The sequence below is a fragment of the Balaenoptera borealis genome, assembly GCF_965194805.1.
Source record: "Balaenoptera borealis genome assembly, chromosome: 13".
NCBI lineage: Eukaryota > Metazoa > Chordata > Mammalia > Artiodactyla > Balaenopteridae > Balaenoptera > Balaenoptera borealis.
In genome coordinates, this window is record NC_138870.1 from 25960971 (window position 1) to 25978111 (window position 17141).

General features: G+C 41.0%; 1 protein-coding gene and 1 long non-coding RNA gene across 3 annotated transcripts in view; one reads left to right on the plus strand and one right to left on the minus strand.

Annotated features, from left to right (window-relative positions):
- Positions 1-5621, minus strand: part of TMTC1 (transmembrane O-mannosyltransferase targeting cadherins 1) — a 265227-nt gene extending 259606 nt beyond the window's left edge. Inside the window, exon 1 of one of the 2 annotated variants that reach the window (XM_082352064.1) lies at positions 540-5621. In XM_082352064.1, the coding sequence (XP_082208190.1) occupies positions 540-1324 (785 nt within the window). In that variant the 5' untranslated portion in view covers positions 1325-5621. The remainder of the gene's footprint in view (positions 1-539) is intronic. The other variant, XM_082352063.1, reaches the window with a different exon arrangement.
- LOC309610015 overlaps positions 1-17141 on the plus strand; it is a 173494-nt gene that overhangs the window by 99250 nt on the left and 57103 nt on the right. The gene's annotated exons all lie outside the window — the stretch shown is intronic.

Sequence of the window (17141 nt, forward strand, 5' to 3'; positions counted from 1 at the left end):
TGCAGGTCGGGAGAGCGCCTATGCCCGCCGTGCTGCTGCTCCCCAAACCCACTTAAGCCCTGGCAGCTCACGACTCCCAAGGAGCTGACACACTCCCCGTCTGCACAGCTCACCAGCTGCCGCCGAGAAACCCCCAACTTCGAAGCTTCACCACCACAGCCAACTGCCCGGAGCTCGTCGGCCCGCGCTGGTCTCACTTGGCCACCGTACCACGGGGGTGAGATGGGCGGAGGCGGGTGGGCTCCACCAGCCCCCTCCCAGCCCTGGCCCCAGAGACCCGCCCGCCCAGAGCGCAGACTCTAGAGAAACTCAATCCCAAGTCCCAGCCCGCGCCTCCTGAACCGCCCCGGGAGCGCCAAGCAGCCGGGACGAGGATCACGGAGCAGAGGGGCGTGGGCAGCCTGGAGAGGAGGGAGGCGTGGAGGGGAAGGGGCGGCGAGAAAAGAAACGGCCCCCAAGCCAGTCCCGCAACTTCTCCCAGCCCGGGTTGGGGGTGAGGAGAAACGGTGGCGGCCGCGAGCAAGGGGTGAGGGACTCACTTGAAGGTGAGGACGCAGAGCGGCCGGTAGGACTTGTGGCTGGTGTTCTCCGCCATGCCCTTGCCCCAGAAGTCGTTGGAGAAGATGCCCCAGCGCAGCGGGGCGCCGGGCCGCACGTCGGGGTTGTTGACGATCGCCCACACGTCGTCGTGCACGAACTCGCCCTGCAGGGAGCGGCCGTAGCACAGGCAGCTCGCCCCGGCCAGCAGCGCCGCGGCCCCGGTCGCCGAGAGTCCGCAGCCCCGCCGCCTGGAGGGCGCGCGGTCCCCGCCGCCGCCTCGGGCAGAGCTTGTCACTACCATCGCGCCGCTGCCGCTGCCCTGGCCTCTCCCGGGCGTCTGGCATCGTCCCCAGCCGGGGGCCGGGCGGCGCGCGGCGGCTGCCCGGAGGTGGGCTCGGGCATAGTCGGCGGCAGCTGGACCGGCCGCTAGCGCCCCGCGCTCCGCCGCCGCCTGCGCCGCCGAGTTGGCCCAGCTGCAAATAAACAGCAGTCCCCCCGCCTCCCCTGGCCATCGCCACCTCCTCCGCCCCACTGCGCATGCCCCGCTCGCAATCGCCTCCACCCCCCCAATCCCGGGACCGGCGCCGCTTTCCCCACCATGCCCCGCACCCTCCGCCCGCGCCCCGGCTGGTCGCGCGCTCAGCCCGCGGGCGCCCCGGCCCCGGGCGGCGAGAGTCAGCGAGCAGGTGGAGCGGGGTCGCGGCGCGGGGCTACCCGGAGCGGCGGGGAAGTGGCATCCGGGGTCCTGTCCGCTGTGCCCGAGATGCTCTCCTCCTCCCAGCATGTACCCCAACAGGGTCCGGGGAGGGCCTCCTGGTGGGCACCTCCAGGCCCCGGGCCAGGACGGGCTTAGCAGGTGCTCAGCCTGAACCCCCCCCCCCCCCACCGCCCTCCGGGAGGGAGCAGTGGCTGCCGCCGCCCGGGACGTCCCCGGCTTTTCAGCACCCCGGACAACAGCAGGGGCGGCCCGCGGGCCACGCTCTCCCGTCCCGCTTCGCGCTCGCGTCCCGTCGTCCCCTCCGCAGTCTCCTTCCCGGGCTTTCGGTCCCCACCGCCCCGCGACCAGAGGTTGCAGCCTCCGGGGATGGAAACCGCAGGGAAATGGAGCTTCTGAAACATCTTTCTGAAAACCGAGCGTGGGTCTCCCTGGCGGGGGCTTCCTGCCCGCCCTGCCCCGGTTTGTTCTGAGGAGCCATCGCCTGTTTTCCTTTACCGCCCATTGCTCTGCTCGCCCTTATAAAGTCTCAGGTTCTATTTTTGGTTTGGGTTTGGGCTCCGAATTGGCTTCTGAAACATTCCTCCTCGTTTTGTTTTTTTACTACGGTTCTTAAAACAATCTGGGAGATGCCAAGCAAATTACTTTTTCTTCCCATCTAAGTGGGTCACTTGGGTCTGATTATTTCCTACGCTGTGAGCGTGTTCGAACTCTTACTGCTAAGTCAATACGATTTAAAACAAAAACCAAACTGCTTTAAGGCCTCTGGCTTTGGCTCCCCATCTTCTCGTTTTTCCGAACAGTTGTTTTCTTTTTTAAAAAATACTAATTATAATATGTAAATAAGCTAAGTATACTGTTAAGATGAGGATCAGTAGAATTTGTCCAGGTTTGAAAAATCTGTTAACTCTTTGAGGCCCTTGTAAATTTCTATTGCTGTGTGTTATTGAAGTTACCTGGAAAATGATGCATCCAGATAGAGAAACTTAAAATATATACAAAATTCACCATATTACTATCATCCTTCCAAAATCCTTAAGAGTTTCGATGATCTAAAAAAAAAAAGTAGAAAAAAAGGCAGAAATTGCTCTTATACTGACTGAATGTTTGTGTGACTCTTTAGGACACCAATTTATTTCTTAAAAAATTTAAGATATATCCGAGCAGTTGAAAACTCAGTGAATTAAGACGAATATATTCCAAGTCAGGATGTTTTTATCCATTTCACTTTGTTTTTTACTGACTTGGAAATTAGTGACTGAGAAATGTATTCATCCTTGCATCAAAACTTTTTAACCCTGGGTAGCTTTCATATCCAGACCCTTCACACACCTAAGTCAACCATCTCCCCACAGAACACACTACAGCCTTTCTTCTTCACCTGCCCATTAACTTAATAAAAATATACGAAAGTATATGTTGTGCTACAATATGCTAAGTACTGGGCTGGATGACCAAAGCTGCTCAAATTGTGTATGTGTGTAAGTGTGTGTGTGTAAGAGTAATACCATAAAAGTCTAACAACCTTCTGAGTTAACAGCTAAGACAGTGAATTTGTCCTTGCTGAAATGATAGTAGGTGTAATAAGCCAATGTATCAGTCCTTACCTACAATTAATAGAGGCTTTCTTGAGACAATATCTTACTCCCAAAGAGTGCCTCTAATTGTAGATTTTTAAAGAGAGCAGGCCTTTTCTCCCTTAAATCACCCTTGTAGGAGGCACAGCTTGCCCACCCTGTTCTTTTCTGAGTTGTTAACTTTTTTAGAAGAAAACACTTATCAGAATTCTCCATGACAATAGAGAGAAATGAAGAAGGACAAAGCTGGACTCCAAAAAGACAATAAAAGGGAGAAAAGATGAAGGAAACCTCTAAGTGGGATTCCAGGTTTCTGAGCACAGAGAGTTTCATCAAGATTTGCTGTAGATTGACTGGCATTTCCATTCTATTTAGTTCGGATGATGAATTTGGGATGAATGAACTTTAAAATAATGAGATACCTCAAGTCCTCTCAAGGATAAAGTAATAAGTAAATACTTTTTAAAAGTAAACAGTTCCTACCATATGACCCAGCAATCCCACTACTGGGCATATACCCTGAGAGAACCATAACTCAAAAAGAGTCATGTACCACAATGTTCATTGCAGCTCTATTTACAATAGCCAGGACGTGGAAACAACCTAAGTGTCCATCGATAGATGAATGGATAAAGAAGATGTGACACATATATACAATGGAATATTACTCAGCCATAAAAACAAACGAAATTGAGTTATTTGTAGTGAGGTGGATGGACCTAGAGTCTGTCACACAGAGTGAAGTACGTCAGAACGAGAAAACAAATACTGACAAATACTATATATGTATGCTAATATATATATATGGAATCTAAAAAGAAAAATGGTTCTGATGAACCTAGGGGCAGGACAGGAATAAAGACACAGATGTAGAGAATGGACTTGAGGACATGGGAAGTGGGGGGAAGGGTAAGCTGGGGCAAAGTGAGAGTGTAGCATTGACATATATACACTACCAAATGTAAAATAGATAGCTAGTGGGAAGCAGCTGCCTAGCACAGGGAGATCAGCTTGGTGCTTTGTGACCAGCTAGAGGGGTGGGATAGGGAGGGTGGGAGGGAGACGCAAGGGGGAGGGGATATGGGGATATATGTATACCTATAGCTGATTCACGTAGTTATAAAGCAGAAACTAACACAGCATTGTAATGCAATTATACTCCAGTAAAGATGTTAAAAAAATAATAAAAAAATAAAAGTAAACAGTTCCTTTGCAGCCCCATCATTTCCTGATCCAATACGGTTCTGTGTTACAGAAAAATAGTGTAAAAGTATTGATGTCAGAGAGAGAAGGTCTACACTGATATGCCACCTCATCATCCCTCTGCTTAAGGTGTAAAGCACTCACCTTGCCTAACAAAGAGGCCCAAAAGCAAATAAAGTTAATTCTTGTTACTTTGTCTCTGATTATTTTTAAAGGATTTATAATTAGAACAATACTACCTTCTAAGATACCTTTTGTCCCCTCAGAGCAATTTAAAACATAAATTATTATGAAGGGCTTCTCTGAGGCTCATACAAATTAACGTGGACCATAACTCTGAAAGAAGTTAGGACACAACTAAAAATAAATCAAGGGCAAGTAGATAATTTAATAAAACAAATTTCAAATTACTGCCCACTGCAGTTTCAGCCCAATACACCCTGTTCAGGTACCGGGATATAAAGAAACTGTTGACTAAAGTAAAAACTCACAATGTGAGAGCTGCGGGTTTTAGTTTTATTTGGGGACTTGCTGAGGACTATAGCCTCTCAGATAGTTCTGAGGAATTGCTCGGAAGAGCTGGTGGGGAGGTCTGCATACATGTGATTTTGGCAAAGAAGTATGTGCTGAAGTGAGTCAGACAGAGAAAGACAAATATCATATCATATTGCTTATATGTGGAATCTAAAGAAATGGTACAAATGAACCTATTTACAAAACAGAGGTTGAGATGTAGAAAACAAACTTGTGGTTACCAGGGAGGAAAGGGGGGCGTGGAGGGATAAACTGGGATATTGGGATTGACGTATACACACTACTATATGTAGACTACTTAACTAATAAGAACATACTGAACAGCACAGGGAACTCTATTCAATACTCTGTAATGACCTATATGGGAATTGAATCTAAAAAAGAGCGGATATATGTGTATGTTTAACTAACTCACTTTGCTGTACAGCAGAAGCTAACAAAGCATTGTAAATCAATACTATATTTCAATAAAATTAGAAAAAAAATAAAAATTAAAAGGCATCAACTAAAAAAAAAAAAGGAGTACGTGCAATCAAGCACAGATCTTTGTAGAAGGTTACTGCTAGTCACAGAAACAGATATCTCAGTTAATGTTTTTAGTGCTTTTCCAAGTATGGAGAGATGCAAGAATCTTGGTTCACTGAATGTTCTCCTGAAAATATCTAACTTTCTGAGGGCTTGTTCTGCCAGTTTTCCCAGAACACAGAGTGCCTCATCCTGAGCTTCACCCTGAATTCCTCTCAAGGTGAATTGTAGGTCAGAGACTACAGTGGCTAATGACTTGATTTTTCTGTAGAACTGGGTGGTGGGCAACATTCTTTAGCTGGCAGGACAAATGCAATGTTACAAGACAGAAATTCAGGAAAAGTGCTAATAACATAATTTACATCAAAAAATAAATTCTTTGTCTAATTATTTAACTATTACTTGTTCTTAAAGAAAATACAGAAAAATAGGGGGGAAAAAAAGGAAACTGAAATATACCTACCACTCCACCACTTGGACCATGGCAAGACAGGCAACATGCATTCTAAGAAGCTGAGCCAGCACCTGGCAGGGCAAATATTGGAGTCTGGGGTGCCACGTGATATGAGCAATGGCTGCGCCCAGACCTGGGCCCTGACTGGTGGCAGCAGCCTCAGGGGAGAGGAGGGGCTGGCTCCTAGTGAGGGTAAACCGGCTTTCCCTTTCATCCCCAGAACTCGTCTCTGTGGCATGTGCACAGAATTAAAACGAAAGAATATAAAACATTACCTGTGATCTTGCAATTTCTGGCTCTCAGGCAATAAATTTTGTCAACAAATTACTACAAGACAAAAGCATACACATGTACATTGCAATAAAGCACATGAAGTACTTACTAGACTTCAGAGTCTAGAATCCCTAGTTTTGAAAACTGCCACAACATTGCAAAGCATATATCCACGGTCTTAGAAATGGATATTAAAATGTAAGATTATTGTACACAACAGAAAAACAATATTTTCATGTGAATGAAATTTTAATTGCATACATTTTTATTTTACATTTTAATTATATACAAATCAAAAAGTCACTTTTAGTTTCTTGTACAACTTCCACAATTTACAGGAAATGTCAGAGGAAACACTAAAATGCCATTGTATAAATTTACATTTAAAATTAAATTCAGACTTACAATAAACTGATTTGCATGAAGAGTTAATTTTTTTAGAAAAATTATTCTATCAGAATCATCAGCTCTAGAAATACTATATTTTGAAATAATTTATCAGAAATTTATCCCAATGTTGTCACAGCCTATAAACTATTCTTAACAGCTCTAGTAATAGTTGGATCAACAGAACGATGCTTCTCAAAATTAAAGAGTATCCAAAAAAGTCTTGATTCACAGCATTTGCTGAATTTCACAGTGTAAATATTCTAACCACAGTCGATTTCATGCTACCATCACTGAATACAGAGATGGGAAGAGATGCATGACATTCTATAGAATTTTCACCATACAGATACAGTAGATGTAGATGGGATCAAGAGTATATTAATAGTAAAATAATAAGAAAATGGTGAGTTTTGAACATTTATTATCTTTGTGTTTAATTTATATAAGTTTATAAAACTAAACTTTTTATAATGGCTGTGTTTAACAACCAGCTTACAAAATTCCTAAATATTTAACAATCAGTTTTTGTGAACTAGTATGAACTGACTCTGGCACACTTTCAGATGAAATAAGATTGGCCACTATTGGTATCATTATTTTAAATTTCAGTGATAAGTACGGGCAAGGGCAGGGAGGTCATTTATACTTGTGTAGTGAGGAATTAACCTTACCTAAAGAGAGGTCTGGCCTTTACCCTAGGCTACTAGGAGATAATTTTTAGGACCCTGGAATATCCTGCCTGACAGGAGGATCTTTGCTGGGGGCTTTGGGCACCAGACAGCCAAACAATGCAGTTTATGATGGGAGCTTGGGTCACGCAGTATCAGTTCAGACCTCGAAGATATTAACCTGACCTCTGGGAGGGGCTGATGCCTATAGGTCAGCCATACAGGCAGTATGTGATGATCCCCAATAAAAACTCTGGGTACCAAAGGCTTGAGTGAGCTTCCCTGGTTGACAGTCGACGTGCATATTGTCACACATTAATGCCAGGAGTGTGACGTGTCCTGGCTTCATGGAGAGAAGACAACAGGAGCTCCATTTGGTGTTTCTCCTGGACTCTGTCCTGTTCGCTTCTTTCTTTGCTTATATCCATCTGTATCCTTTCCCTGTAATAATCCAGAACTGTTGAGTATAACAGTTTTCAGTGAGTTCTATGAATCTTTCTCACAAACTATTGAAATTGGGGGTGGTTTTGGGAACCCCCCAAACTTGCAATTGGTATCAGAAGTGAGGGCATTTCTGTGAAGACTGGCCCAAATGCCCCTTAATACTATTTTTCTAGTTTAAAATTTTTTCTTTAATGCAAAATTTTTTCCTTTAAAAATCGTAATAGCTGTCAGCCAAGAAGAATGGAAGAAAGAATAGGCACCCCCAAAGCTGTAATGTTAAACTCTCTTTTTTCCGCCCACTTAAAATCTTTAAAGGCTATAAGAATAAATCAAAACAAAACAAAAAGAAGGAAGGAAGGAAAGAAGGGAGGGAGATGAATGAATAAAGAAAACCATAAAAACCTAGATCCACTGCATAAATGCTGCTGGGGGATTAAATTCAGGAACTCACGTGTGATTGTCAGTTTGTAGGGGTTGAGGCTCAAAATTAACGACTATTTTCAAAAAAGGAGAACAAATAACGTGAAGAATCTGAATGTTGCCTGGTCTATATGAAATATTTATTAGCCATCAATATTAAGTGTTTTATGTTCTATGTAGTACAGCAACATTTTGTTTTAATGTGTTTAATGTGTAACATTTATTTATATTTTATTAAATTGTAGAATTATTTTGCTAGGAAATTCCCCATCTCACAGATGGTGCTGAGGTCCACTCCCTGCCCCTCTCTTTAGAGGGTCTGGGCACAGCCAAAATTAATAATTTCAGGGCACAAGGGACTTGATAAAATACCTGCAAAAGGCAATGACTCTGCTTGCATCCTATATTATTAAAGACGTTGGAGAACCTACCAAGCCAATTTTTTTTTTTTTTTTTGGTCAAGAAGTAAAGATTTTGTCTGGAGATAAACAATTTCCCTTGAGAAATAACAACCTCCCATCTTTCCTCACTGTGCTGCTAAGTCTTATTTCTTGGCCTATTTTTCCACATGTGAATTTATCAAGAGAGATATGAATGAATCTTTTCAGGCCCCACCGCAGCTTACGGAAAAAATGAAAACTGTCCTTTGGATTTTATTGTTGGCCTTGTTTCTATGAATGAGATAACCAGAGGTCGTTGTGGTGGTGGTGGTGGAGTTTTAAATAATTTTAAGTCTTCTTTGTACCTCTTGGATGAGTGCTGTAGCCTGGCCGGTCAGACAGAAGACAAGGCAGGAGATTCTTGCTTCGCAATCTATTTCACAAACCCTGTCACTTTCATTTCCCATTTGTTCAGTGATTTCATTCTTTCCCTCTTATGCAGTTGGAGGGATTAGGAGAGTGTTTTATCCATCTGACAAACTTTTTTTAAGAGAATGAGAATTACATCTACCACCTAAGAATCAGAGTGTCGTGGTAATGCTGAATTGCCGACCGATTTGTATTTACGGAAACACCCAAATGCTGTTTTTTTTTCTTTCATACGTGGCCCCAAATTCAGATAACAGCCACTTGGAGGTGGTAGCACGAGTGACAGTGATGCCGAACCTAGGAAACTTGCCATAAATCCTCCTCCCTTCTACGCTCATGAAAAAGTGTGACTAATCAATTGTGATAGCTTTGCACGTGAACTCCAGTTGCAGTCTTAGAATCCTTCTCAAGACAACCCTCCAGATTGCCACTCTGTGGATAGGTCGGCCTGTGAGTTGAAATCCCTCTATTATCCCTGAGCCAGTGGAATATGTCTGCCGAGAGGCATGGAAACTAAAGCAATAATGCGAAAGCATAAAAATAAAAGTTTGGCATTACAAAGCATTTTCAATTTATATACAGATATAAATATATGAATATGTTTTATAGTATATATAATCTCATACATGAAATAAATATATATAATTTTTTAGCTTTAGATGTTAAGACTTCTATATGAATAAATGTATTTCTGCTTAATTTTTAAGTAGGTCTAGGAAGATTATACTTCTTGTATTTTGGGGTGTTTTTTAGGAGACTCCCATAAGAATTTTCACTATTATGAAAGTAAATTCCCAAATAAGTGAAAATTACCACACAAGAATTAAATTGCCATATTCGAGTATTGCTATGAATAAGATGGCTAGAAAATGTGAAAAATCCATGAAAAAATGCTATTTAGAGCCATTTATAAAGGAAGTCAATAATTTAGGCACAGATAAGTGCCTTAATGGCTAATACAGTTTTAGTTATAATTTATCATCACTAAGTCTAATCCTGAGTTTTATTGTCTGCCCCCAAATTGAAAAGTACTTGTTTTTGAATAAAGGAGGATTCCATTTAATCTGTGTTCCCTAGAAGTAGCAAAGTTTTGATGCTCCAACTACTCACACTTGCTCTTGAACGAATCAATCTATTTTGCTTCGAATGGTTTAAAGTCAGGATGTGCACAGAAAACTGGGCCTTTCTCTGTCTGACCAGTACTGTACAGGGTTCCGTCTTCCTAGCCTGTGAAAATGCCTCAGAGGGTGACTGTGAAGATTGAATGAGCTCAGTTAAGAGCTTTGCCAAGTGCCTGACATAGTGACACATAGTAAGTGTGCTCAGTAGAAGTTAGCTATGATGAAAGATTATGATAATGGTGGTGGTGATTTTTCTCTCTCTCTTTTCTCTCAGTAATATCTTGCTACTTCTATTTTTCTCCATTATGGAAAAATAGAAAATCTGCTGTTAAGCAGCTATTCATTCATTCATTCCGAGAATGTGGCTATCAGCTAACTTGGATTTATTCTGGACAACCATAGGCTATCTGCCTCACTGCAGTCATGGGATCAAGATTATGAAGCTTCTCAATTCCTGGTGCCAGAGAATACCTCCATCACCAATGAGTCACCCAGCTGTTCTGTTTTTTTGTAATTTGACTGCCAGGATCAAATTGCTTCCCAAGGAAACTTTAATCATTCTTCTTTCCAAAACTTTAATCTTTAACATCACAGGACATAAATTTTTAACAATTACTTCATAGGAAACTTTTTAGATTTCCCCATGGTTACAAAGGAATCACTAGCAAAACTATTTGGCCAATTTATCACTAACGCGTATCCCTTTCTTCAATCTGCTTAAAACATTTTTTTAAATCCTTGGAAGGTGAGTTTATAGTGAAAATGAACTAGCGAAAAAATAGGAATGTATTGAAAAGATCTATTTTTCCCAGGATATTCATTTCCTAGGATTTTCAAGGAAGTCTTGGGTTTCTTTCCTTTAAAGTTGCAGGTCTGGAACTTGCACTCCTTTGCTCTATTTGTTGTAACTCTGAGGTAGGAGACAGTGAACCGATATCCTTGTACTAAGCCTGGAGAAAGTAGGAGTGTCATGGGTATAAAAAACCATAGACTTTTCCTCCCTATAGTGGAGGACTAGATCCAAGGATACATAGAAAATCAGACTAAGCAACAACACTTGCCTCATAACAGCAGATTTTTAGGAGTAGAGAAGTGCCAGGAGAAGATAAAGGATGAGCCCAGCACCTGGGGCCCTTTTTGTCCCAGGGATGAGTGAGAGGCAGAGCCCAGCATTGACACCCTCTGGGGACCAAGAAGGAGTTCAGTTTCCACCGAGAATAGGTACAAGGTGACCCCAGCTAGGCATAGGGGTGGGGCCCTGTAGAAGGCACCCTAGAAATAAGAGGAACTGGAAGTCCACCACCACTTCTAACTCCAGTCTAGCTTCCAGGGATCTTGATCATCTCAGTAAAGGTGAAAGAAAAATTTTTACTAACAAAACCAGGAAGAGTTTATCACCAGAAGACCAGTATTAAAGGAAACACTAATGGGTGGTCTTCCAGCAGAATGAAAATAATTCCAGATGAAAGTACAGAGACAGAGGAAGAACAAGAATGCAATCTAAATGGTAAATGTGGTACTATGTGATTAAATCTAGTTGAAAATTACCTGCTTACAAATCTATAGAGACAGAGAGTAGATTACCAGTTGCCAGGGGCTGGGGAATGGGTTAATGGGGAGTGACTGCTAATGAGCACAGGATTTCTTTTTAGAGTCATGAAAATGTTCTAAAATTATATTGTGGTGATGCACAATTCTGAGGGTACACTAAAATCCATTGAGTTTTACACTTTAAAATGGTGAATTTTATGGTATGTAAATTATCTCTCAATGAAACTTTTTTTTTAAACAAAAAGAAGACAAAATGTATGCCATCAATAGCATGTAAAGTAAGAGGGGTACATGGACTTGAAGTGTTCTGAGAGCATTGAATTGTCTGGAAAGAGGGTAAATTAGGAATTAGTCATTAGGCTTTACAATTATATTTTATTCTCATTCTATAGGAGTGTCATGTCATATCACACACACACACATAGCACACACACACACACATTTTTTTGAAAAGAATGAGAGGCAACTGAGCTGAAGGGGTTAATACTAACAAACGGTCCAGTTTTCCAGTCAGTTCCTTCTTAAAGAAGCCCTAACAAAACAGTGATGTGGATTCCAGGCAGACAGAGTGGAAAGATAAAATTTTCCTGTTTTCTGCCTAAAATGGTATATGTAAGGCAGCAGTACAGTATGAATAAATTTAGTAAACAGTAGATACAGATCACCCCAGACAATGAAAAAATAAGTCTTAAATGATACAACTAACTTACAGTAGGAAGGCTAGGACTTAACAAATATTTAACCGTTTTATAAATGTTTTACTGTTGTAAACCATTTTCACTGGCTTTTAATTACCAAAAGCTGGACCAGCACTGTTTTTTTTGTTTTTTGAATTTCATTTTATTTATTTATTTATTTATTTATACAGCAGGTTCTTATTAGTTATCGATTTTATGCATATTAGTGTATATATGTCAATCCCAATCTCCCAATTCATCCCACCACCACACCCCCACCCTGCTTTCCCCCCTTTGTGTCCATACTTTTGTTCTCTACATCTGTGTCTCTATTTCTGCCTTGCAAACCGGTTCATGTGTACCATTTTTCTAGATTCCACATATATACATTAGTATACGTTATGTTTCTCTCTTTTCTGATTACTTCACTCTGTATGACAGTCTCTAGGTCCATCCATGTCTCTACATATGACCCAATTTCGTTCCTTTTTATGGCTGAGTAATATACCATTGTATATATGTACCACATTTTCTTTATCCATTCGTTTGTTGATGGGTATTTAGGTTGTTTCCATGACCTGGCTATTGTAAATAGTGTTGCAGTGAATATTGGGGTGTATGTATGTTTTTGAATTTTGCTTTTCTCTGGGTATATGCCCAACAGTGGGATTGTTGGGTCATATGGTAATCCTATTTTTATTTTTTTAAGGAACCTCAATACTGTTCTCCATAGTGGCTGTATCAATTTACATTCCCACCAACAGTGCAAGAGGGTGGACCAGCTCTGTTCTGTCTGCCCCTGGAGCTTAATAAATTGCCTGCACACAGTAACAAATCAGATATTTGTTAATTGATGGAATGGCTAAATGTTTGAATGCATTCATAAATGAATAGAAGACAGGATATTCTGAAGCTGGATGTTCAGGGTTTTCTGGAGGAAGGAGGGAAATTTACTTTTTTTTTTAATTGCAATGTATACTATAAATGTCTTCAAAGCTTAAAAAAACCAAAAGTGACACATTTATAGAATTTTATAAATTTCTAAGTGAAATTGAATTGATTCACACTCTGGAGTTAGGCAACAGTTATCACTAGAAATGCAATTCGATTTCTACATTGTTACTTCTTCTAAGTGATGTAAATCCTGACTTCTGATTTAGAACCACTTCTACCTGCTTTTTGGAAGGAATCTCCCAAGGTCAGTGCTCTTCCTCCAGACAGCCTTGCCTAAACCGACTGCAAATGTTCTAAGACCTCCAAAGAAGGAAAGTTCACAATTTCTTACTCAAAAGAAAAACTTACAGAAGAGAAATTTTAACATTAATCGATGTCTACAATTTAAGACCATTTCTCATTACTCTTCAAGTGTGAAAAGAGAACAATTTCTAATATACATTTTTTTTGTTGTTTTCCTAGTTATTGTTAAGTGGTTCTCTGCTTATTTAACAATGTTGCTTGAATGTCAAAATGAACTTGGTCCTTGTAAAATTCAATTTTACCAAGTAGTCAGCTCAGCTTCAACTTGAGGAGTTTGAACTCAGTAGAAGCTTTACTGTATCTAAATTATATCTCAGAAGAAACTAACTCAAAGAATGCCAGTTCTGCCTCACGGGGCTTGGCAAAAATGGAGTCCAGGCCTGGTTGGGTCAGTGGTGGGAGCTGCCATGAGGTGGGGTCTTCAGCAGAGAGAGGAATGGAGGAATTGAGACAGAGAATGGGTCCACAGCCAAGGTTCACAGGGGGAAATGCCAGTGGTTATTTCAATGTAGGAGCCAGAAAATCAGAGTCCTGGAAAGAAGTGGAATGTTGGAATAGAAAAGGAGTTGGGTGTTTGTGCAGAAAGACAAATACAGAGGGAACTCCAATACCTGCCACCCCGAGGATATACCTCGCCTCCCCGGGGCTGTGGTGAGACCGACCTTCACTGACCTGCCAGGTCTGTGCAAGGACTCTGGTCCTGGGGCATTTCAAAGATACCCAGCAGCTTCTGATAAGCAATAAGACACAGCTCAGAGATAGATGGGGAAATTGTTCTGAACAGGAAAGTCTGCACCAGAAATGAGTCATAAAAGTGAGATTTCATTCCACTGAGGAATATGGAATCAGATGGTTGGTTTTAAAAAAAATTAAGAAAAAGTGCCTGATTTTATCATTCTTGTGACTAGAATGATATCATCAATGGAAAAGGAGCTTTGGCTAGTGATGAGAAAAGGGGTTTAGAAAAACATAATTAAGGGTTCATTAGAAAAGAGTAAAGTTGTTATCATATGTTTACTTAATTTTTTTCTATATTTTGCTATGGTTTTATTTACTATAGTATGATGTGTGAATTAATGTTACTTTAAAAATATTTTATGTAAGTAATACTGACATTGTATCAGGCAAAATCTGAAAGGGTCACACCCAGAGATGATATTTAAAATTCCATCTTTAATGACTCTTGAGACATGGACAGTGGCCAACACTGTCCAACCAGAACAGAACCCAGCCTTGGTTCTGGATCTGGCTTCTGGAAGCCCTCCTCTGTGCTGGGCATTAACTCCTTATTGTTAGAGAGTTAGGAGAGGAGGTCAGAAGAAAGGGGCCAGGCTAAGGCAGCAGAGGAACGCTATTTATAATACCTTATGGAAGTATTTAAATATTTTAACAACCTGTTTTACAATGCACCCTGATAACATCAGCTCTGGTTACAGCTCGCTGGGGATTGAACCCCAGACCTGCCATTTACTAGCTGTGTGACTCTGGGCAGGGTTACATAATCTGTAAAGAGCATTGAGGTGAGGATTACAGGAGTTAATTCCTGTAAAGTGCTTATAAGACTGTCTGGCACATAGTAAGGGCTCAGTTTAGCCAATATTATCTATTGATAGTGGTTATCTGGAACACTGTCCAGACCAGAAAAAAAAATGACAGTGATTGACTAGCAGTGCACTCCACGGGTAGGGAAAGGGTAGTGGCAATAATAAGTGCCATGGGTTTGCCAACTCTATTCTAGTCCAGCCCTAACCCACCTGACCACACTACATATCTGCAGCATCAGTATATCAACTACAAAAAAAAAGAGAGAACTCTCACAAGTCCCTCTAGTTAAGTCCCAACCAAAACTCAGTGATATGGACACCAGTCACTATTTTTCAGTACTTGTTGTGATAACTGACCATTTCAAGGTTTTGTCAAGCCAGCATCCCTTAATAAACTTTGTTCTGGGTCACTATCTGGAAACCTTACAAGTTCTATTTGTCTTTCTGACCCATCTTTGTGTTCCTGAGAGTTGATTTGAGAGATAAAATTTCCAAAAACTCCACCTACTGGAGGCTGACAGTTGTCAGGTCTGATGTCAGAGATGGCTGAAGACTGATGGGGGCCCGACACAGGGGCGAAGAGGTGACACCTGCAACTAATCTCTGTTGAGTCTAATGGAATTATCTCATGACATATTAACACCTCTCAGGCCAAATGTCTTCATCAGATATGTATTCTCATGATAACCTAAATTTTTGTGCATATCTTACAAAATGGAGCAATTTCACTGAAGATAATTTGGAATGTAAGTGGCCACTTTGGGGAACTTTTAATATAATCAAAATTGTTCATCTTAAACATAACTTAGAGCAAAAGGGCAAGACAATTTCTAGTGTTCACTGCATTGCCTTTTTTTAGTGGTAAAAAGCTTCTAACCAAAATTCTGACTTCAATATAACTTCATTAAAGAATTTTTTTTGTACAAAGATAACAAAAAATGTGGAAAAACTTAAGACATTTTGGTTCCACTAAAATCTTGTCATTTCCTAACCCCACCCTAACTCTTCTTCCTTTGAATACTGCCCCCAGCTGTCAACTCCTTCTATTTCTCACTTCTTCCAGGATGCTTTTCCCTTTCCCCCAAAGCCCGCTATCCTAACATATACTTCTGCTGTGTTTCCATCCCCATAGTACAAGTTCTTCTAAAAATAAGTCCACCAAAATAGGATGAGGAACAGGTAGATTTTAAGCAAAAGGCTTTCCTCAAGTCCCAAGAGAAAAGACAAGATTCTACACTACTGGAAACTAAGAATACCAGCCTCCTGAACTAAATCAACTGGAATGCATTAGTAGGTTCTTGAGATTCTAACATCTGGCTCTAAAATGTGGACTGAAAGGCTCAGAAAAGGATCTAGCTACTCCTGGTTTCTTCTAACAGAATAAAAACAATAAAAAACATAAGATGAGGGACAAGGCTTATTTACTAGGGCCATACTTGTTGCATTTTCAGTAAAGACTAAGTTGATATTAACCTACTTTATAAGCAAAGAAAGGGTAAATCCGTGGGAAATTTTGAAAAACATCTTTTCACTTCTCTCTGACAGCATTCTAGATAGATCCACAGGCAGTTGCTTCTGCTGCATTACCCTCAATTTTGTGCATAGCCTCTAGCTAGAAATAGGGAATTTCGTATACAAGCAAGGGCTAGAATTGGAAATTGCTTCTCTAATATACCCACCAGATTTGACCAAACACTTTGAGATGTTCTTAGAACAAAAGCAAAATGAGGTAATGGCTTTGTAAATTCAGTTATGTGGCACCTGACTTTAATTTTTTCTCTTAAACTATTAAGGTCAAACTCACAGTTTTCTTATAAGTGTTACACTGCTGATAATAAACCCAACTGCTATGTTCACCCTCAAAATCAATCAGAGACCACAATGGTAGGTGTCTGTAACTGTCCTCAGACACTCCTGACTCCATATTATTAACACTACACTCCAAACATATGAATACTGGACCCTGGCCCCAAACAGCAAAATACTGCAAAAATAATTACAGTACTATTTCTAGAGCTAGGGACAACACAGAAGTAAGGAATACATATTGAGACTATCTTTTCTCCACTTGTTATCCTCAGAGAGTTTTTCAGCTTTACCAAGAATTCTGCTCTCTTCGAGGGACGTCTGTCTAGCTGGCAAATTTCAATCACCTTAAACAACACCTATAACCCCCACAGTACCTATACCCCTCTAGACTACTATTCTTATGTGGACACTAAGTCTTTACTTGTTTACTACACACCAATCTGATTTATGACTGTGAGGTAATTTTTGGAGACTTTTGCATATTCCAGATGCCTCCACCTTCTCTGGACCATATCTCATTGAAGTGTGTATCCAGTAACTTACAAAATGAAGAATGAACTATATACTCTAGAGATTTACCAACTTTTTATGCACAATTCTACATTAGGGTTGATACAATTGGAAAAGTTG